Below are 23,312 nucleotides of genomic sequence, written 5' to 3'. Positions count from 1 at the left end.
CTTGGAAGTTCTAACTTTAAAAAATAAAAGTAAAGTTATGAAAATAGATGGAGGTGGGCAGAGTGAGACAGTGAGTGATGTGAATTATTATGAAGTGATAGAGTATGATGATAACGTGAAGACTCATATTTTAACACATTATTACCATTACCTCAATAAATGCTACCAAGATTTTGCCTCCATGTGTTGCTATGCTCTGTTACTACTTACTACTATTATGTTTTCTAATCAAAGTTATTCTCAAAAGTAATAAACAAACAAAACTACCACTTAAAAGGGACCAAAATTCATGAGATTTTTCTGAGGCGGCTTTTTTATTATTGATCTGTGCCACTGATGCCCTCAAAACAAGGCAAGTTAGTACTTATCCCTAACAATATCAATATCTGTGATTTCAGTTTAGATTTCACTGCTCACTGCTACGCTTCAAATTTCTTATTAAAGAGTATATGCAGTTTGCTTGGAATATTGAACAATCTCAATCAAACTAAAAACTATTTTCTTATCTTATCTATATAGTAAGTTGATGTTATGATACTGAGAAGAAAACCAATTGCAGAGAAAATAAGTGGGTGCTTTATCTGTGAGAGTCCACCTTCAGGGATAAGAGCCCATCCATAGTTCTCATTAGCTCCCCTAATCATTCTATATTCTCACTTCTTGTCTCCTTCCTCTATATTTATAATTTTTAGATCATTTTTCCAGCTTTTTTTTCCTATTTATTTCACAATTTTTTTTTGTTTCTCTATATCCTTACATAATTTTGACTTACACGATCAAACATAGGCGTGAGTCAAGAGTGATTCAAGTCCCATTGCCAAACAAATCTGCAATCAAAAGTGTCATTAAGCTACAATGAGAGAATCTTGTGTGTATTTATGATGAACATTGTGTTAGCTCTATGAAAATCACTGAACAGTAGCAATCAGTCCATTGTCACTTTATAAATTAGATCGAACCATCTTAGGATGTGTTTGGCAAACATATTAGAAGAGAAAAAATACGTTTCAGTTTTTTAAAAGTTTCATTGTTTGATTTGGCTATTTTTTTTTTATAAACGCAGAAGTGATTTTGCATTCAAAACCACATTTACAAGAAGCAAAAATTTTTAATTTCTGAATTTTATTAATAAATTCACCACTATCACATTTTTTTTAAGTTAATAAATCAGCCACAACATTTAACTTCTCTTTGAATAAGATTAAATTAAACTTCTCAATTAAGACACAATAATTTTCTAATTTTCAAGTAAATTACTATCAACACAAGACACTTGTTAGGAATCAAATTAAAGCAACAAGAAAGTATTTATAGAATCAATTTTAATATCGACTATCTTATAACCACACTTCTAAACAAAAACCAATTTTTTATATACAAACTAAAGAGAGAGCTAAAATAATTTTTTTTTCAAGAGCTATCGTGAGACCTAATTACACAACAAAAACCGACGAAATTGTTATAAAATAAAAAGTGAATATCCCATTTGATCTCTGACAATTATCTCAAAAAGATTATGAGGTATAAAAAAAAATACTCAATCCAATCTCTGATTTTTTGGAACTAATTAGTCCCTATGTCAAAAAAAATAATATTACCTTTTTTGGTACAAGAGCTAATTAGTCCATAAAAATAAAAATCAGAAACCAGATTAATTTTTTTTTGTTAAGAGTCTTATTATCTTTCGAAATAATTGTTAAAAATCTTTTAAGATTTTTTTCCAAAAAAAAGAATGCTGACATCACAATTATTTATCTTTATTATACTCACTATTATTGAGAGAAGAGACAAGTTAACATCAACACTTTACGTCTGTAAAAACCTATTTGAGATCCTAAAATGATGCAACTCTTGAACAAGTCTTCGAATAATTTTTTTCATTCGACTAGATCCCTTGAGAATGAAACATATTTCGGTGTCAAATCCACCACAACTCAATAAAAAAGATGAATTCATCTTTTACAAGCAACTCAACATGATAATATAGAATCAATAGAAAAAATGTCGTTGTCCAACCAAAACATACCCAAAATGGACCAGACATCTCTAGATCTATAACACCCAAAGAAACAATGAAAAATCGTCTCCTTATGTGCAGTAAAAAATCGTCTACTACGATCATTATTAGTTCATTATATAAATATATATTTTTTGTCTATTTCATATATTATTATTATTACAGTCTGTTTGGAATGCATCTGATTTAAAATCATAGATGAATTGAATTTTATTTTTTGTTTTGGAATAGAAAAAAAACACGAAGTTGAATTTCGGTGAGAATTCCAATTCTCATTTTAGCCCATTTACAAATCAGACCTACTTTGGTCTGATTTCAAAATCAATTCTCACCTAAATCTCACTTAAACTGTGCAATATCAAAAATACCTCTATCCAAATTATAATATTTCATAATTCCTTCACTTTTTTAATATTTATTGAAGGATAAAAACGTCTTAGAGAAATAATGTAATTCATCAACAAGTCATTCCAAACAATGGAATTCAATTCTATCTCATTAAATGAGTTAGTTGTTCCAAACTATGGAATTGAATTTTAATTCCATCGTTTAAAGGTGTCCAAATAGACTATTAATAATAGACATTTTTAAATGTGGAATGAGATTTATTTATTTATTTTGTCAAGTTATCTCTATTTTTAGTACTAAAACTTAAAATTTCATTTTGTAAACTAAAGTTTTTAAATTTCATTTCGTAAAAGAGAAATATTAGTGAGAAACTCCTTTAAATTAAGTTTTAAACATAATTTTAAAAAGAATATTTTTTATTTTTTGTGTTTAATTATAACTAAATATTTTTTATAGATAAATAAAGAAAATAATAAAAGAGAAAAAAGGAGTGTGGAGAGAAAGAGGGCGAAAGAAAAACAACTCAAAGAGAAAGAAAAATAAAAAAGATAACTACAGAAAAAGTAGGATAGTAATAGTATATTTGGTTGAAAATAGTTTATGCACCAAATATTATTGTTTCTAAAATTATGAACAAACTGATCAAATTAAAATAACAATAGTTTGTCTTGGATAAAAATTAAAATTAAATAGATTCAACTAAAATTACAAGGATCAAATTAGTTTTTTCTTTTAAGTGATTTAAACAACATCATAAGCATCGTTATTTTTTTCTGCTGAGGTAGCACAACATTGTGTTTGTTTCTGGGAATAAGATAAGACAAGACATTAAAAATATGACATAATAGAGACACAAAATTTTGTATTTTTATATTTTGTTTGGTGATAAACTATAATAAATTATGAAAATCTAATTTATTAATAATGAAAGAAAGAAAAAAAAATAAGTGTGTTTTTGTGTCCTTCATATTAAGATTGACACAAAATATACTAATTCAATATCTTTAGATACATTATCTTTATTTATGTCTCTTCTATTAAACACAATTTTGTGTCTCTGTATTTCTGTTTTAATATCATATCTCTATAAACAAACGTAGCATTATATATATTGTTCACTCGTTTTTATAGATTCCTACAGATAAAATCGAAACATATACAAAAGGAAAAAAAAAAATCATTTGCCAACATTTATTATTAACATCTACTTCTAAATTTTATGAATATGACCCATTTTAATATCACAAATAATTTTGTAAAATAATATCGTTTTCAAATAGTAAAAAAAATAACATTATAAATGATGTTTATTGAAAATTTGTCTTCTAAAAATAAGTAGTATATGTTATAAAAAAATGATAACGTGGATGCCCATTCATTATGTGCGACTCACATTCTCAAAAGTGAATGATATTAAAGAGGTATTGAAAAAGTAAGTATTTTACCTCTATAAATAGTGAATGTAGTTTTACATACGAACACGCAGAAGCAATAAAATACTCATACTCCTCTCTTCGTATATATATAATATAAGTTTCTTTCTTTTTTCTATTTCTCTATAAGTATAAGCCGAAACATATAATATCAGTAAATATATATAAATTATTTTTATTATAGTGAGATAAGAGTATTGGTGAACATTAATACTAGAGTCTTCTATTTATATTTCTTTATTTTATGTTTATTTTTCTTTCTTATTTATTTATTCTACAACACGTTATCGACATTAGACTCTGATCAAAATTTAAGAAGACTCAGGTAATAAATTTTTATTATGTCAAAGCTCTTTCATCTTGAATTTAATACTCTTGATATATCTGAAAACAACTACTTATCATGGATACTAGATGCTGAAATCCATCTTGATTCAATGGATCTTGGAGATACTATTAAAACTGAAAATAATGCATCCCAAAATGATAAAGCAAAAACCATGATCTACCTTTGTCGTCATCTTGATGAAGGATTGAAAAATAAATATATCACACTAAAAGATCTTGCAGATATGTGGAAAAACTTGAAGAAAAGTATAATCATCAAAAGACAGTGATACTTTCTCAAGCCCAATATGAGTGGAAGCAATTACGTCTACATGATTTTAAATTCATAAATGAATATAATTCAGCAATGTTCCGAATTACCTCACGGATGAAATTATGTGAAAAAAAGATAACTGATAATAACATGTTAGAGAAAACTTTCTCGACCTTACATGCCTCGAATGTGCTCATACAACAACAGTATCGAGAAAAAGAATTTAAAAAACACTCTGAGATAATTTCTCGCCTTCTTGTTGTTAAACGCAACAATTAATTGCTTTTGAAAAATCATGAAGCGCGCGTCTAGCTAGCGCCACCTCATTTCCTGAAACAATTAATGCAGTAAATCATTACCCCAGAAGAGGTAAATGACAAGGTTTTGGTAACAAAAAAAATTACGGAAGGAAAAAAATTATGTTCACAAGAAATGATCTCAGCAGAAGTGGGATAAAGAAAGAAACAATGGGTAAAATAAATCAACAGAGGGTAAATATTTCTATTGTGGTGGAAATGGTCATTGATCACGTACCTATCGTAACGCGAGGCACCCAATTGATCTTTATCAAGCATTCTTGAAAAAGGATGACAAAGAAAAAGAGACAAATTTTGTTTTAAATGATGTTGCTGAAAATTACACCACTCATTATGAAGTATCTAATTTTTTTGAGGATCCTAAAGAGAATATTGATCATTTGATCAATGATTGAATAGTTTAATATGTGAGTTTGTTAAGTACTCATATAAATAAATAATGTAAGAAACTTTTTGTTAAGTTTTATCTTGAGTTTCAAGTATGAATGTATGATATATATAAACAATGATTAATAAATTATTTATATCTTTGAATTTCAAAATTATTAAATGTGCCAAGTTCTAAAATAATAATAATAAAATTTTTAGTATATGATATTATGTACAGTACTTTTTAAAAAAATAATTTCAATCAAGAAAATAATTTTATTGCGCATATACTTTTACTCATTATATTATTATTATTATTTGTCTTTGAAAAAAATGGTAAGGACATATAGTGAAGATGTTTGCCTTGCGGATAGTGTAAGTTCATATACCATTCTCAAAAGTAACATATATTTTACACATCTTGTACCAAAAGAAAAATATGTTAATACTATTATTGTCTCAGACAATGTGATAGAAGACCGGAATAGTTATAATTTTGTTTTTCGATGGAACAAAATTCATAATAAATAATGCACTATTATCTACCAAGTCTCTAAGAATTTGTTGAGTTTTAAATATATTCGCCGAAATGGATATCATATTGAAACAATAAATAAGGAAAATCATGAGTACTTATATATCACAACTCGTGATTTAAATAAAAATGTTATATTAGAAAAGTTACCCTCACTTTCATTTGGGTTATATTATACTAAAATTAGTGCAACTGAATTACATGCAATTGTAAACTAGAAGTTTACTAGCCCAAATGAATTTATAATTTGGCATGATCAATTGTGTCATCCGAAAACAACCATGATGCGGAGAATTATTGAAAACTCCCATTGATATTTATTAAAGAACCAGAAGATTCTTAAATCTAGTAAATTTTGTTGTGCTGCATGTTCTCAAGGAAAGCTAATTTTAAGGCCATCACCAATAAAAGATTGGATTTGAGTCCCCTAAATTCCTATAAAGGATTCAAGGCGATATATGTGAACCAATTCATCCACCATATGGGTCTTTTAGATATTTTATGGTTCTAATAGACGCATCTTCGAGATGGTCACATGTGTGCTTATTGTCTTCTCACAACCTGGCGTTTGTGAGATTACTTGCTCAAATTATTCGATTAAAAGCACAATTCCCAAAACTCCAATCAAAGTAATTTATCTTGATAATGCTGGTGAATTTATTTCCCAAGTATTTGATGCTTATTGTATGGCTAGCGGAATAAGCGTTGAACATCCAGTAGCTCATGTTCACACACAAAATGGGTTAGCAGAATCACTTATTAAACGCCTCCACTTAATTGCTAGACCCTTACTTATGAGAACAAATCTCCCAACCTCATATTGGGGGCATGCTATTTTACATACCGCAGCACTTATTCGTTTGAAGTCGACAAGTTACCATAAGTTCTCTCCTATGCAATTAGTTTTTGACCAGCAGCCAAATGTTTTCCATTTAAGAATATTTGGTGTGAGATATATGTTCTCATTGCACCACCTTTTCGCACCAAAATGGGATCCCAAAGAAAATTGGGGATATATGTTGGATATGATTCTCCCTCCATAGTGATGTATCTCGAGATACAAACAGGGGATTTGTTTAAAACTCGATTTGCAGATTGTCATTTTAATTAATCAAAATTTCTAACATTAAGGGAGAGAGAATAAACTTCTTGAAAAGGAATTTAATTGGAATGCATCAAGGGTTGATGCATTTAGATCCTCGATCAGTGCAATGTGAACTAAAAGTTCAAAAGATTATACATTTGCAAAGAATAGTAAATGAATTATCTGATATATTTTTTGATACAAAGAGAATAACCAAATCTTATATACCAGGAAAAAATACCCCAATTCGAATTGATGTCCCAGTTGAACAAGTGGACACTGAAACAAATTCACGTCAGAAGCGTGGTAGACATGTTGGTTCTAAAGACAAAAATCGTCAAAAAAGAAAATAGGTAAATACTATTCCTGTTGAAAAAGATAAAGACATAGTAAAGACATTTGCAGTTGTTCAAAATTCTGATATAATTTTGGCGCCATAAGACGTTCAGGTATATGAAAATTGTGAAAATGACGAGATTTCGATAAATTATACCTTTATAGGAGAAAAATGGGACCAAAATAAGACAATTATCAATGAAATATTGGCATATAATGTGACATTAAATATCATGCATAAAAGTAAGGATCTTGAGTTAAGAACAGTCAAAGAATGCCGATAAAGGAATGATTGACCAAAATGGGAAGAAGCTATAAAGGCTGAGTTAGATTCACTTGCAAAACGTGAAGTCTTTGGACCTGTTGATACATATGGGTATTTGTGAGAAAACGAAATGAGAAAAATGAAGTTGTACGCTACAAAGCTTGACTTGTGGCACAAGATTTTTCACAAAAGTCCGATATAGATTAGGAAGAAATATATTCTCCTGTAGTGGATGTAATAGCATTGCGTTATTTTGTCAGTTTATTTGCATACCATAAATTACATATGCATTTAATGGATGTGGTAACAGCCTACTTATATGCATCATTAGATCGTGATATGTATATGAAAATCCCTGAAAGATTAAAGATATCTAAATCATCCAATGAATACAGGGGGTTATACTCAGTCAAATCGCAAAGACCTTTATATGATCTAAATCAATTTGGACGAATGTGGTATAATCATATTACTAAGTATCTAGCCAAAAATGAATTCAAGAATGATGATATCTGCCCATGTGTTTTCATAAAAAATCTGCATCTGGATTTATTGCTGTGTACGTTGATAATTTAAATATTATTGGAACTCCTGAAGAGACTTCAACAACTATAAAAGCTCTAAAAGAAGAGTTTGAGATGAAAAATCTTGAAAAGATTAAATTTTGTCTCGGCCTGCAGATCGAACATACAACAAATGAGATCTTTATTCATCAAACAACATATATAGAAAAGATTTTGAAGAGATTTTAGATGGATAAGTCACATCTAATATGTACCTTAATGATCGTAAGGTCTTTGAATGTGGAAAAATATCAATTTCGTCCTAAAAAAGAAAATGAAGATATTCTTAATCATGAAGTACCATATCTTAGTGCCATTGGAGCGCTAATGTATCTTGTTAATAATGCACGACCTAATATATCATTTGCGGTGAATTTACTAGCAAGGTATAGTTCCTCTCCAACCAGAAGACATTGGAATGGAATCAAACAAATATTTCGATATCTTCATGGAACGGTTGATATGGGGTTGTTTTATCCATATGGATCCAAGTCACAATTAGTTGGCTATGTAGATGCAGGATACTTGTTTGATCCACACAAAGAGAGATCTCAAACAGGATACTTGTTCACATATGGTGGTACAGCTATATCATGGAGGTCCACAAAACAGACAATTGCAGCAGCATCCTCTAATCATGCTAAAATACTAGCGATATATGAAGCCAGTCGCGATTGTTTTTGGCTTAGGAGTTTGATCTAATATATTCTGTCATCATATGTACTGATTGATCATAAGATAGCTCCAATTGTTCTATTTGAAGATAATACAGCATGTGTTGCGCAACTTAAAAGTGATACATCAAAGGTGATAGAACAAAGCATATTTCTCCCAAATTCTTCTTCACTCATGATCTTCAAAATCAAGGAACAATTGATGTCCAACAGATCCGTTCAAGCGATAATTTGGCAGATTTATTTACAAAGTCACTTCCAAAATCCTCCTTTGAAAAATTGGTACATTAGATTAGGATGCGCCGATTTCGAGATATTAAATGATGTCGACAAGAGGGGGAGATTGTACTCTTTTTTCCTTGATCAGGTTTTTTTTCTACTGGGTTTTTCTTGACAAGGTTTTTAATAAGGTAGTCCCCATCAAAGGATGTTGTACTCTTTTTCCTTTACTAAAGTTTTTTCCGATTGAATTTTTCTTCAGTAAAATTTTAACAAGGTATAATCTTAAATGGTTATCAAAGGAGAAGTGTTGTGATAAAGATGATGATGTGGATGCCCATTTATTATGGGCGGCTCACATTCTCAAAAATGAATGATATTACAGAGGTATTGAAAAAGTAAGCATTTTACCGCTATAAATAGTGAAATGTAGTTTTATATACGTACACACAGAAGCAATAAAATACTCCTCTCTTCATGTATATAGTATAAATTTCTTTCTTTTCTCTATCTCTCAGTAAGTATAAGCTGCAACCTATGAAGCATGGACACTTCGCTGAATTGTCGTGTATGTATGTCGGACACGATACTCACTGACACTCGTCCGACACGCGTGTCTGCTGTGTCCAACCGTATCTTAATAAAAAGCAAAAAAATTCTTCTCCGAATATGATTGGACACACCTAAATACCATCACGTGTTAACGTGTCCAGTCTTATTCTTAACATATATTCTTGAAATAAATTTAGATATAGTATATATTATTATTTATTAAAATAAAAAATATTTTAAATACTTGATATAATTAAAATAAGACATTAAAAATAAGGGGTGAAAACTCAGGTGCAGTCAATTTCATGTGAAGTTGATAGTTGAGAGCTGTTAGATGACAATTCAGTCAAATCTGTCAAATTATTTAACGGTTTTCAACTATCAACTTCACATGAAATAGACTGCACTTGAGTTTTCACTTAAAAATAATTAAAAAATTAATTTATATTTTAATATCAATAAAATATCAAAATATCATTACGATTTATCTAAAAAAATACTTTATATTTTATATGTATGTGTGTCCTGGTGTCTTATAAGATTTTAAAATTCGCGTGTCGGCGTGTCTCGTGTCGTGTCCCGTATCCGTGCATCATAAGCTGCAACATATATAATATCAGTAAATATATATAAATTACTTTTATTATAGTAAGATAAGAGTATTGGTGAACATTAATTCTAGAGTTTTTTATTTATATTTATATTTTATATTTATTTTTTTCCTTATTTATATATTATTATATTCTACAATAGTATAACCTAATTTTTGAACTCCAAAATTAAAATTTTGTTATTTTAGGCTGCATTTTTTTTATAGAGACAGGACACTGAGAATCTGAGACATGGACACTGAGACATAAAATCATGTTTGACAGAGAAAATATAGATAGAGACTGTGTGTCCAAAGACACTAAATTAGTGTATTTTGTGTCCATTCTGATAGGAAGGACACGAGACACTAACAAGGAATACAACTTATTTTTCATTCTTTTTTTCATTATTTTTGTTAATTTTTCATAATTATATTTTTTTATTATTATATTTTTTATTTCAAATATTTTGAATGAAAAAAAATGAGAATAAATTAGATTTTTATAATTTGTTCTAATTTATCACAAAAAAAATACAAAAACACAAAAATTTGTATACTCGTTCAAAATCCATTCCTCCATTTCCGCACTTTGATTCACACATATTTCACTAACACTCGCACCACAGATCCGATCCATCACTACCACAACCCCAACACAATGCCCACTCTCTCGGAGACCTATGCCTGCGTCCCCACCACCGAGCGCGGCCGCGGCATCCTCATCTCCGGCGACCCCAAAACCAACAACTTCCTCTACTGCACCGCTCGCTCCGTCGTCATCCGCAACCTCGACAACCCCCTCAAAGTCTCCGTCTATGGCGAGCACGCCTATCCCGTCACCGTCGCCCGCTACTCTCCCAACGGCGAATGGATCGCCTCCGCCGACGTCTCCGGCACCATCCGAATCTGGGGAACACACAACGATTACGTTCTTAAGAACGAGTTTCGGGTTCTATCGGGTCGGATCGATGATCTCCAGTGGTCTGCCGACGGCATGAGGATCGTTGCCTGTGGTGATGGCAAGGGCAAGTCCTTCGTTCGCGCTTTCATGTATGTGTCTCTCTCATTCATCATTCTCGATCTGATTCTAATTTATTTTTATCGATCTATTTTTTTCTATTTGCTTAGTATCTAATTATGTTCCATTAATCAAACCTTTATATGTAATTAAAAAAGATAAAATGTTTGGTGACATAAGCACATGATGCTTGTAAATTGTAATGCGATCGTGGTAAGCTCGCACCAGTTGCATACAAACTTGTGTGTGGAGTGAGCAATACACACAGCGGGCACGCGCGCTTATTATAGTATTTGGTGATTGTATTGCCATTTGGTTTGGAATTTATTCTCTTCGAATAAATTGATTAGTTCACACTTGCTTTGGAGCTTTCAGATGAATAAAAGAAAGATGTAGTGCACGAGATCAGATATTCCACTCATGGAATTTGGGTCAGGGTAGATGTTCACGACTAAATGTTATATCTGAGTTATTTCTTTTGAAATTTAAAACAATTTTGGTAGAGACACATGAATAATTTTAAATTTATCAGTAATTTAACAGTAATTAGCATCTTCTGGGCTTCCAACGTTTCACCACCTTACCCCATTTTTCAATTTCATTTGTTTTGTAATTTCAAGGTGGGATTCGGGTTCTACTGTTGGTGACTTTGATGGCCATTCCCGGCGGGTTTTGAGTTGTGCATTTAAGCCAACAAGGCCATTCCGCATTGTCACTTGTGGAGAGGACTTTTTAGCCAATTTTTATGAAGGTCCACCATTCAAGTTCAACATGTCAATCAGGTAAGTATTATTTGCTATATGGCATTGCATATTTATCTTTCTTATTCAACAATAGATACATACTACAAGCTATCTATGAGCTTTTCCCTTCTTTATCATTTTCTCTTGGGTGCAGCACACACGAAAAATAATGCACATTATTAGTTATTTACATTTGATTTGAAAATAGTTCATAGTTTAACCAGATGGGAGCAAGTTTATTACAGTGAGCTCTGATAGGAAGGGAATTGTATATGAAGGAAAGACAGGGGCCAAACTTGCAGAGTTGCCTTCAGGGGATGGTCACAAGGGCAGCATATATGCTGCTAGTTGGAGTCCTGATAGCAAACAGGTCAGCTTTCAAGTTTACTCATTTTCTATTTTCCCTTTTCCCTCAGAACTGTGGTTTTAATGGTTAATGTTGTTTCCTTACGACTTGTCAAGCATTGTTAAGACTTAAGAGCTTAATCACTATATGTTGAATAGATTTTAATGGTGACACAAATGCTATTTATTTATTTATTTTTCTAATGACTTCTGCGCAATTGCCCATCTCAATAGAGTGTTTTGACGTTATGATTATGCTATTTGATTATATTTTAAATTTCATTACATTACAATCAATACCAGGTAGTAACTGTGTCTGCTGATAAGACTGCAAAAATATGGGACATTCTTGAGGATGGTAGTGCAAAGTTAAATAAGACTCTGTCTTTTACGGAAACTGGTGGAGTGGAAGACATGCTTGTTGGTTGCCTTTGGCAGAATGCTCATCTGATTACTGTCTCTCTTGGTGGCACCATTAACTTATATGACGCTAAGGATCTAGATAAAAGCCCTTTATCCTTATCTGGCCACATGAAGAATGTTACTGTTTTGAATCTGCTTCACAGAAGTGAAAAGATGCTGTTGTCCAGCAGCTACGATGGAGTGATCATTAGATGGATTCCTGGCGTTGGGTATAGTGGTAAGTTTGAGAGTAAACAATTTGGATTAATCAAATTGTTAGCAGCTGGCGAAGAAGAAATTATTACTGCTGGATTTGACAACAAGGTAACAGCTTTGCACCATTAAAAATATCATCAATATTTCTTCAAACACTGAGATTTTACCTGTGATAAGCTTAATAACCAATGAAACCAAGAACTAAAAGTAAATATTAACAGTTCTGCTATCAGCTAATGATCTAAGGTAGCGTTTGTTTTGAGGTATTGAGACAGAGACCGAGAGACTGAGACTCAGTATTATGTTTGTTGGTTCAGAGACTGGTACTAAAATTTCTGTCTCTGTCTCTAAAATTTCAGTATTTCAGTATTTCAGTACCTCCAAAAAGTAGGGATACAGGGGACTAAAATTTTTAGAGATGGAAACTGAAACTTTAATAACATTTTATACCTAAAATATCATCATTTTAATTAGTTAATTCCAATTTTACCCTTTGTACAAATTAAATTAGAGTTTCATTTTTGTTTCAATTTCTGTCTCCTATTTTGCACCAAACAAAATACTGGAATTTATTTTAATCTCTGTCTCTTAGTCTCAATCTTTCCGTCTCTGTCTCTCTACCAAACGCTACCTAAGTGTTGTAAAATTTAACTTTGTATTTTATTTCTTTTATCTTTACTCGAGAATAATACAAGCAAAATTGTTGACATCTTGATTTTGATAATTTAATCTGTTGAGGCAGCTGATCATCATTGGATGGTCAGACTTGTCACCAGCCAATTGTTTGTATATTTATTATTATTATTGAGCTTACTTTTGGTTCCAAAGCACGATGGTTATTGCCTTCAATTGATATGATATGAAATTCCATGGTATTAACTAAAGGTATCCAGAGTTCCTCTTCACGGGGATGATTTTGGTCCTGCTAAGCAAGTTGATATTGGAAGTCAGCCTAAGGATGTGAGTCTTGCAGTTAAAATCCCTGAACTTGCTCTCATTGCAATTGAATCTGGGGTTGTCTTACTCAAAGATTCAACAATTTTGTCAACTGTAAACCTGGGGTTTGTTGTGACTGCCTGTGCAATTTCACCTGATGGTAGTGAAGCAATTGTAGGCGGCCAAGATGGTAAGTTGCACATCTATTCTGTCTCAGGTGATACACTTACAGAAAAAAGTGTCCTTGAGAAGCACCGAGGTGCCATCAGTGTAATCCGATATTCTCCAGATGTTACCATGTTTGCATCTGCTGATTTGAATCGTGAAGCTGTTGTGTGGGATCATGAATCCAAAGAGGTAACTTGAGCCCAACATGATTACTGCTTCCTTAATCTGGCTTTATAAATATAACCAAAACATTTCTATTTCAGGTGAAACTTAATAACATGTTGTTTCACACTGCACGTATTAACTGCCTATCTTGGTCACCTGATAGCAGACTGATAGCTACCGGTTCACTTGATACATGCGTTATTATATATGAAATTGGAAAGCCAGCAGCAAGCCGCAGAACCATAAAAGGTGCTCATTTAGGTGGAGTTTATGGGTTAACTTTTGTTGATAATGACAGAGTTGCCAGTTCAGGCGAAGACGGTTGTATTCGTATGTGGACTTTAACTTCCGAGTAATCTTAGCTTCAGAACCTTCCCATACTTAATGCAGTTTGCGGTAAGAAATTCACAGTTCAGCTATCTTATGATCATATTCAGTATTCTGCAATGATTTTGGAGTGGTAAGGAGAGTTTAATCTGGGTGTATCATCCCCTCCTAGATTTCTAATAGGACTAGAAGTCGAGTCTATCCAAGCTAGATTTATATATGCAGATTGCATAGGCAACTCCTAAGAAATTAGAATTAACTCTTAGCAAAATACCATCATTAGTTGATGAATAGCACTTTTGGTTCGTTCATTTAGCTTAGACCAATCTTATTCCCTGTAGGTATTACAGTAGCAATCGAACTCCTGGCCTCAGTAATGGAGGGAACTCTTAATGGTTTGAGTAGCTATATATATATATAACACGAGGAGAGAGGATGGGAATGAATATTAACTTTTTAATTTTTTGGGACACAATATTAACTTACTTTAATCAACCTTGTCTATATCTTATTTATTTGCTACATAGTACATAGTATGCAAGTCATCATTAAAATTATGGTCTGAGTGCAGGAGATTGGCTTTCTTGTGTGGCAGATAAAGGTGAGCCCCCATATTGGAGAGAACAGTAGGGAGATGAAGACATAAGATAATGTCATTCTCATGGAGATGGAAGTGAGTCGCAGATGCTGTAGCATTACCATTGTTGTTTCTTCACTGTGTTTCCTTCTTAAGCCTATGGAATGGGCTTGAGAAATTCTCATCAGTTTTGTAATTTACGTAGAAAAGTCCGCATTACACACATTTCTAGACTAGACAGAGAGGCCTAATTCCATGAAACTAGACAGTTCTGCAAGTGTAGAGGTGAATTCAATTTGAATTTGAATTTGATTTTGTTTTCTGTATCTATTTGCAGTCTTTACTACTGATTAGTTGGCGCAGCAAGATCTTCTGTTTCAACGTTCTATAATACTACAACTCTAACGGTAAGAATAAGATGCGTTGAAATGGTACATGACCCCTGGTCAAAAGTCAAAACTCGTCAACATACCACTTAAAATCCAGTTAAACTTTTTCTTTTCTTGGGCACAATAAAACAAGTTCTAAATTATACTAAAACTCTTGAAAGTTAATTTTGTCGAGTGTTTTTAAAAAGATCTACTCTTTTCGGACAAGTTCTAAGAAAACTCTGTTTTCTCTTTTGAAAAGTTATAATGTGATCCCTCCCTGTGTCGCCATATAGAGAGAGAGAGAGAGAGAGAGAGAACTCTTAATTGGCGCTGATTTCTAGAAAAGTAAGGTTGGTATGGTATTGGGGCAAGGTTCTTAATTGAGAGCTGAGAAGAATAAGGATTTGGACTAGCAAGAAGATATTTATCAAACAACATTCAAATGTTTGTACATTCTGAGAACAGTTCCAGTGAGTGAAAAAGTGTGTTTTTCTCATGTCATTGTTGTCCCCCTCCCTGGCCCCCCAAACTTTATGGAGTAACCACTAGCCATCAAGTTATAATTCAGCATTTCAGCCTAGCGTTGCCCCAAAAATAAATAAATATTCATCTTTTCAAATTTTACAGTAATCTAGCTCAAAACAAATTGAACAGTACAAGACAATGGTTTATGCGTATGACAACCCCATTCCACTGAATGATTATTATTTATTTCTCTTTTTCATGGATTCCCCTTGTCTTGAGGGTACTGTTCTGTATTTCTTACAATCTTTTATACCAAACCAACCCTTCTACCAAACTGCTCGTATTTTTTTTTTATTTTTACATGTTTGTTCACCTTCCTTCATTGACCTCAAAACAGCTTGAGCTTTTTCATCCACGAATTATACCATACACAGTTGCTCCACGTACCAATATTCCAAAAGGGGCCCCTTTTATCGGATATTGTAAAGGGAAATCTCTTTTTTATAGACATATATTCTTCAACGGACCTTAAGTCCTTAACACAAACACAATTCTTATTTTGAAAATTTGAAGTGGCTATTTAGTATTTACTTTACAACATGCTTTATCCCTTGACCCCCCAAATTTGATGAGTACTAGATATATTGGCAAAAGTAGCTGTTCTAAAATCCAATGCTGTGTTTCAACTTTCAAGCTCCTTTTTTCCTAATTAGAAAAAGAAAAAGAAAAAAGGGTATGCTCAACTAATATAGTGCATGTGGTTTGGGTGTGCATATGAGCATCATGTGTGCATAATTAGCATAACTAGCTTAACAAATATTATATTGTATTACTATTATCATATCACAAAGCTTCAAGTTGCAATGTGGTCCTGTCGGTTACAGCATTACAAGATTACACACGTGACATACGCGTGCTTACCCACCTTATGTTTGCACAATACAATATTGAAAATTCAGAGAGCTATGAACATTGTCAACCCAACTGTTCCTACACACACTGTCATCATGTCTTCTTTGTGCACGGAAAAAAGTAACTCATGTCACCTTTGTCTATTTTGAGAATATCCCTATTAATGTTCTAATCCAATATAATAAAACTAGACCCATTTCTTAATGTATCCCAGACCCCAAAGTTAGGCTTATTAATTATATATTTAGCATCTAAGTTGGGAATTAGGATAAACTCAGAGGATATTCATTCATCAATTCCAAATAGTACTAAATACATTGATATGATGAAGTTAGTCATGAGATAGAACAAGCCACAAGACATGTATGTCTTTTCTTAAAAAAATAAAAATAAAAAAGGCAAACATAATCTTCTCAACTACTACACAGGACACTGATATGACTCAGTCACACATCCATGATCCTCCACCACCAAACACACACATCTGCCACACCCAAATCACACACGGTCAAACTCTATACTAGTTGGAACACAAAGGTCAAATAACATGCCTTGTTCCTCTTTTTCCTTTTTCTTTTTTCAACCTTTCTGGCTCTACACAATCCTATTACATTATGGAACAACTACTAGTATTGTCATCACTGAACATATGTGCTGCAGAGTTATCATCAGTTGCTGGACACTGGTGTGGGTAATAATTAGGCAAAGCATAAGAGTAATTTGCAGGGCTGTAGTTATTACTATGGTTGTAGTAATAGCCAGTGTTGGGAGGAACAAACGGGGATCTGTGATACATCATCTGAGGTTGTTGCTGCATGGCTTGTCTTGCCTGCATGTTCATGTTCATCATTAATGGGGATGGAGATGGGTGGTTATTGAAGCCATTCATGTTCATTAGCAGTGATGATGGGTATTGGCCGGTAGAAAAAGCACCATTTGGGAGAACAGCAGCTGTAGAACCTGGAGCCATGTTGTTAGACAGAACAGGAAATCCACCCAAACCATTGGAATTTGCCCCAAGAACAGTGGCATTGCCAACATTATTAGCAACATTGTTGTTATTATTCCCATTGAAACCAGCTAGATTCATCATTGCACCAATGTCACTAGCCCTTTTGGCTTCTCCAAGATTGAGTCCTTCACCACCCCCCATGTGGCCATTGTTCAATTTCAGTGCTGCCATGGTTTTCTGATCAAGAACACCACCATGACCATCCTTAAGTCCCATGTTATTACCAGGTCCTCCCTTTTTACCAACATTGTTGTTATTGCCAGCATTGTTGTTCATTTTAACATTGTTGGAACCACCAGAAATTGCTCCAACACCTTTCTTCAAGTTGTTTGCTTCTGCTGCTGCTGCTGCTGCTGCCTGCTGCCTCAGCAAATGAAGTTGGTTGGCTTTTTCCCTAATGAATCGCATCTCTTCGTCATCGTCTTCGTCCTCATCATCGTAGTCGTAGTAATCATCATCCTCTTCAGAACTAAAGGCAGATGGGAACTTCTGCTGCTGATTCTTGAAGGCCTCAAGACCCTTCACCAGTCCTTGCTGCTTTTGCCCCCCTTTGTTCTTGTCATCTTTGACAATATTGTTGTTGTTCTTCTGCTTTGGATTCTGATTTGTTTTCTGCTGAGACCATGGCTCAGCATATTTGCCAGCTCTGACCAGTTTCTTAATCAAAGTTGCAGCATCCACACTTCCTGAAACTGTTACTTTCTGCTGATCTGCATCTATTTGAACTTGGTAGACACCTGTAGAGACCAAAACTATTATTCCAAAATTTCATATTAACCAAAAGAACAACTCCAAAATATTATGTCCACCTAGTAGGAAGTGTATAAAGATGCAAGTTACTCCACTTTTCAGAGCATTCCAAAGTGACACAAAGCTTAAATTGTTAACCATTTGTAAGAGCACTTCAAATTGATTATTATATAGCTTAACTTTACACCTCTCTACATTTAATACACCAAGGTAAACTAAGACAGGCAAAGACAATTTTCGCTTTCAGTTTTACTATTATTTCCATAACTCCCAATAGAGTTGCCTTTGGAAGTGAGTAAATAATATTCCCACACTCAGTTTGATTATGATTAATAAACTATAAAATGTGCTATATAAGAAATATTTACCCAATGCTTTATGGACCGTACATCTTATCCTCAAGAATGAGGATAGTGAGAGCAATGTGAGTAAATAGTAAGGACAAGACAGAATATGGGAAATACTAAAAGAGATGAAAAGAAAGTGAGTGAGTGTGAGACCTTCAATTCTCTGAAGGAGTTTCTTCACTTTCTGCTTACACCCATCACAGTGAATGTTCACTTTGAGAACACAAGTCTGTAGATGTTAAAAATAAAAAATAAAAAGCAACAAAAGAAGAAAATAAATAAATAAGTAAAGATTCCTGAGGAAAAGACCAATGCCAAACTTTGCAGTGTTGATAGGAAACTAAAAACTAGAATAAAAAGGAAAGGGGGCATAAAAATGAACGAAAAGAGGTTCTCTCAAAAGACAGAAAGCATGTGAATGAATGGAATGGAGAAAGACCTGGATTTTAAGGAGCTTAAAGTCTTCTTCTTTAGTCATTTCTTCAGTGCTGTTTGCAATGAAACAAGTTCCCTCTTTTCTCTCTCTAACCCCCACCACTACTTCTGTTTGCAACCAAAAAATAAGGTTAAGCAGCAGGAGCCTATTTCCAAAACCAAAAGGGGTTGTTGCATGTGAGTTTCTACAAACTTATAGATTCTATGTTCTCTCTCTCTCTCTCTCTCTACTAAGTTAAGTAGCTAAGAAGCTTAAAGCTAGTAGCCACTCTTGTTCACTTCTTTTCAGTTTTCTCTCTCAAAAGCAAACAAACAAAAAACATTGGCACATGGGACCTGGGACTCTCTCCCATCTATTAAAATAATAACCAAAAAAGGTTGCAATCTAAAGACATGAGTGAAGTAAAAAACTAAAAAGAATTGGAGCCAAACGCCAAGGAAAACAGTTAAACCACCAATAGAAAATTGAGAGAGAAAAAAAAGTCAAGGTGTCAAGTCAAGAACAAAAGAAAAGTTGGAACTCAAATAGTAAAAAAAAAAAAGAAAATAAGAAAAAAGATAGTAGGAGAGAGAGAGAATTGCGGGATAGCTCTGAGTTTCTGAAATGGATGTGATTTAACGTTAAATACTGAGTGAGAGACAATAAAAAGAAGAACAGCGACTTGACATGCCTATTTCATACTCTGTACCCTTTGTCACATCTTAAATCGTACTCTCGTGATGATATTTCATTCACTTAATTATGCTTAGCATTAATTAAAGCAATACAAATAACTCTATGTTCTGCTAATTCTATTAAATTGAAAAAAGTACAAATTAAAGCATGGTTGGTACTTGGTTGATATCATGCTTATTAGTTAGTTTTGAATGATGCTCCACCGACAGAACTTGTTCTTCTTCCAATTGAATGCAGAAATTTCTTAACATGTTCTAACTTCTAAGAAAAATCAAATTGTTACTGTTTGTAATCATTTATGAAAAATAAGTAAATAACCAGGGCAAGGTGAGTGACATGATATATCTATGAACGGTAAATAATGTAATATCAATGATGTTGTTACATTCAGGAACGGAGCTAGATGAAATATTAGAGGAGCCAAAAATATTTACACAATAAAATAAGATTAAAATAAAATTTTAAGAAAAGATAAACTAAAATTTATATATAATTTACATGTAAAAAATTAAAATTAGGAGAGTCATTATCCTTTTTTATGTAAGTAGCTTCGCCCCTGGTTACATTCCTCTATGATCATGTTACACTTTCTGATAAGATTTTAAGTCCAAGTTTATTCTCTATTCATATTCATTGCTTAAGCTCAAAAATAAAGATGTGCTAATAATAATAATAATAATAATAATAATAATAATCTATGCACTCAGCCACTCATCATCAATAGATCAGAAACAGTTCAATGATGATAGTCATCATGCAGGGCAAGAATCTCAATTAATTAAATTTTTATAGCTTCAGAAAAATAATGTTTTTTCTTTAATTAATTTTGCCTTGGAATGAATCTTAGAACTGTTATTATGATGGTTCTGATATCATATTATGAAATTACTCATCCCAAAAACTTAAACCGATGAAAAAATGTAACACTAATGGTTATATCTCTAATGTTACCCTAAACCTCTATTATATACATTGTACAACTATTCTATTAACTCCCTATACTTCCTCTTAATGAATATAATATTCAAAATGTATCCGACACACAAATACAATAACTCACTATAAAATGTCAGTGCTTAATATGTTATTATTAGTTTTCTTAGAACTTTCGTATGATATATATCAATCTTTTTAGTGTTAGAGTAATGATTTGTAAACACACAAATAAAGTTTTGTTAAATTAAATAATAAGGTATACTTAGGTGGTGATGATGACTTCACTAGTTATATAAGGATGGTGAAGAGTGAAGGAGCATCACCGTACATTGGAAGCAGTAGTCAATCCTTACTTTGCGATCTGTGTCTGAGACAAGTTATTCGCCATTGTCACGACTCGTTTGTCTTTCGGAATTGGGACTTACTTTGCTAATCATTCTCTACCAAATCAATCCATCGTTTTCCTACGCTGGACTTTGATGACACATATATATGTGACCAACTTTGAGACTGTTACCCTTACTTTGATTATATGCGTCACCATAATATATATAATCTTTCCAACTTAGAACAAATATGTGACATAATCATAGTATTTAGATGGATCAACCATGCTGGAACTAGCAAATGATAGTGTTTCAAATGAGCATGTTATGTTAACAACTTTTTCACTCAAGTGAATATGGTCTTGTTCTGCTTTTTTTTTTTTGTATAATTTAATTTTTTATTTGTTTATATTTTGGTTAAATTTTATTAAAATAATTTTGTATTAATTTTGTTAGATTATTTTTTTTAATAATATTTGTTATATTAAATTTGTTATTTAGTTTTAGATTTTTAATTATAATTATTTGGTTGAGACGGTGCTTGAATTGTTGATGGTGGTGGTTTGGTTAATATAGTAACTGTGTAGTGGTGACACTTATAATAGTTTGCAATAAGGATAATATTAAAATTTTAATAAGATTGAGATTTGTGTGTTTTGTCCATTTTTTATTTTTATTTTTGAGATTTTGGTGGTATTTTTAAATAAGAGTAAAGTATTGTTTTGTTCTTAACGTTTGGGGTAAGTCATATTTATGTCCTTAACGTTTAAATCCTCCTATTTGTATCCCTAACATTTATAAAAATGATTCAATGTTATCCTACTATTAATTATACTAACAAATCAGATTATATTTTTCAATTATTCTCACTTAGATATATTCATTCTCAATTAGGTCTCACTTGGATGTGTTCGATTTTAATATTATACCCACTATTTGTGTATAGATTCAATTATGTCCCTAAAAGAGTGAATTATATAAATGTTGTAGGAATTAGTTTCAACTTTGATGAGTTATATTTCGGAGTGGATCGTCGATTCTATCTCAGACATTTGTATTCTAACTTCAAGAAGAGATTTTTAAAATTCAAACTAAAGCGCATATGATGTGTAATTGACGGCAGAATAATATTGAATCACTTTTACAAACGTTAGGGATACAAATATGACGATTTAAATGTTAGAGACACAAATAAGATTTATCCCAAACGTTGGAGACAAAAACGATACTTTACTCTTTAAATAATGTGAAGAGTTGGTGTGTTTTTTGTGTGTAGATTATCATAAATGTGGATTTTAAAATTTTTTTATGCCACAAATTTGAGGGGGTTAGATTTGTGGTTTTTAATTTTTTTTAAATGCAAATTTGAGGGTTAAATTTGCATGTTAGTGTTAAAAAATATTTTAAACCTACAAATCGGACTCTTCAATTTGTTTGAAAGCGAAAAAAATTTATCTCACCACAATTTTAATTTGTGCACTATGAAAATCTGACCTTACGATTTATCAAATTTGAGGGTCTAATTTGTTATTTAAACTAAAATAAAAAATTTTAAATTTATATAAAAAAAAATACACCAATTAACTATGATACTGAATTATACATCATTTTTTTAATTTTAAAAAAATTAGCCTGTCTTGTACTTAAATACTAAACAAGTTAAAAAAATTTGTGTTTGTGTCTATATCTCTATGTTTATGTTTCAAAATAAACACAAAACAAACATAACTTTATATTCACGTACTTGAATTTTTATGCACCTTTTTATTGTGTGTATGTTTTATTTTCAATTCATAGTTTGAGAATCATGGACGCTAAAGTAGATGAATAATAATGTTAATAAGTCAAAGGGTATATTTAGTTTAATGTTTGAGTTACAAAACGCACGTTAGTAATTATCAGAAATAAAAATAATAAAATTTTTTAATTGTGATATAAAAAATTTTTTAATCATTACACATGAAATTTTTTAATCAATTAAAAGTTATCAAAAACAAAAAAAATATCAAAATTCTTTGAAAATAACACAAAAAAATTTTAACTATAACATAAAAAAATTTAACCAATTAAAAATTATCAAAAATAAAATAACATCAAAATTTTTTAATCATAGCGTAAAAAATTTTTTAATTACAACAGAAAATACAAAAAATAAATTTTAATAAAACAAAACAACACATAAATTTCGTAAAAGTAATACAGAAATCTCAATAGGATGAACAAAATATAAAAAATAAATCTCTAGTGGTCAAAATATATAAATAACAGAAAAAAAATTTT

The 23,312-nt window shown here is 31.8% G+C and overlaps 1 protein-coding gene and 1 pseudogene across 1 annotated transcript; one reads left to right on the top strand and one right to left on the bottom strand.

Annotated features, from left to right (window-relative positions):
* On the top strand, window positions 10,458-15,168 carry LOC107616146 (annotated as a pseudogene).
* On the bottom strand, window positions 16,820-19,551 carry LOC107617736 (heavy metal-associated isoprenylated plant protein 37). The gene is made up of 3 exons (XM_016319580.2): window positions 19,099-19,551; window positions 18,813-18,888; window positions 16,820-18,299 (listed from the first exon to the last, which is right to left on the bottom strand). The coding sequence occupies exons 1-3, from the start codon at window positions 19,135-19,137 to the stop codon at window positions 17,158-17,160; spliced, it is 1,257 nt and encodes a 418-aa protein (XP_016175066.1). The 5' UTR covers window positions 19,138-19,551; the 3' UTR covers window positions 16,820-17,157.

This window comes from Arachis ipaensis, chromosome B09, assembly GCF_000816755.2.
Source record: "Arachis ipaensis cultivar K30076 chromosome B09, Araip1.1, whole genome shotgun sequence".
In the NCBI taxonomy this organism is placed as follows: domain Eukaryota; kingdom Viridiplantae; phylum Streptophyta; class Magnoliopsida; order Fabales; family Fabaceae; genus Arachis; species Arachis ipaensis.
The sequence above is the reverse complement of the archived record's forward strand: the minus strand, read 5'-3'. Positions and strand labels throughout refer to the sequence as shown.

Coding starts and splice junctions, on each gene's coding strand:
- LOC107617736 (XM_016319580.2), bottom strand. CDS start 19,137: ATGACTAAAGAAGAAGACTTTAAGCTCCTTAAAATCCAG. Junction 18,889..19,098: donor TTAAGCTCCTTAAAATCCAG/GTCTTTCTCCAT, acceptor TAACATCTACAG/ACTTGTGTTCTCAAAGTGAA. Junction 18,300..18,812: donor ACTCCTTCAGAGAATTGAAG/GTCTCACACTCA, acceptor TGGTCTCTACAG/GTGTCTACCAAGTTCAAATA.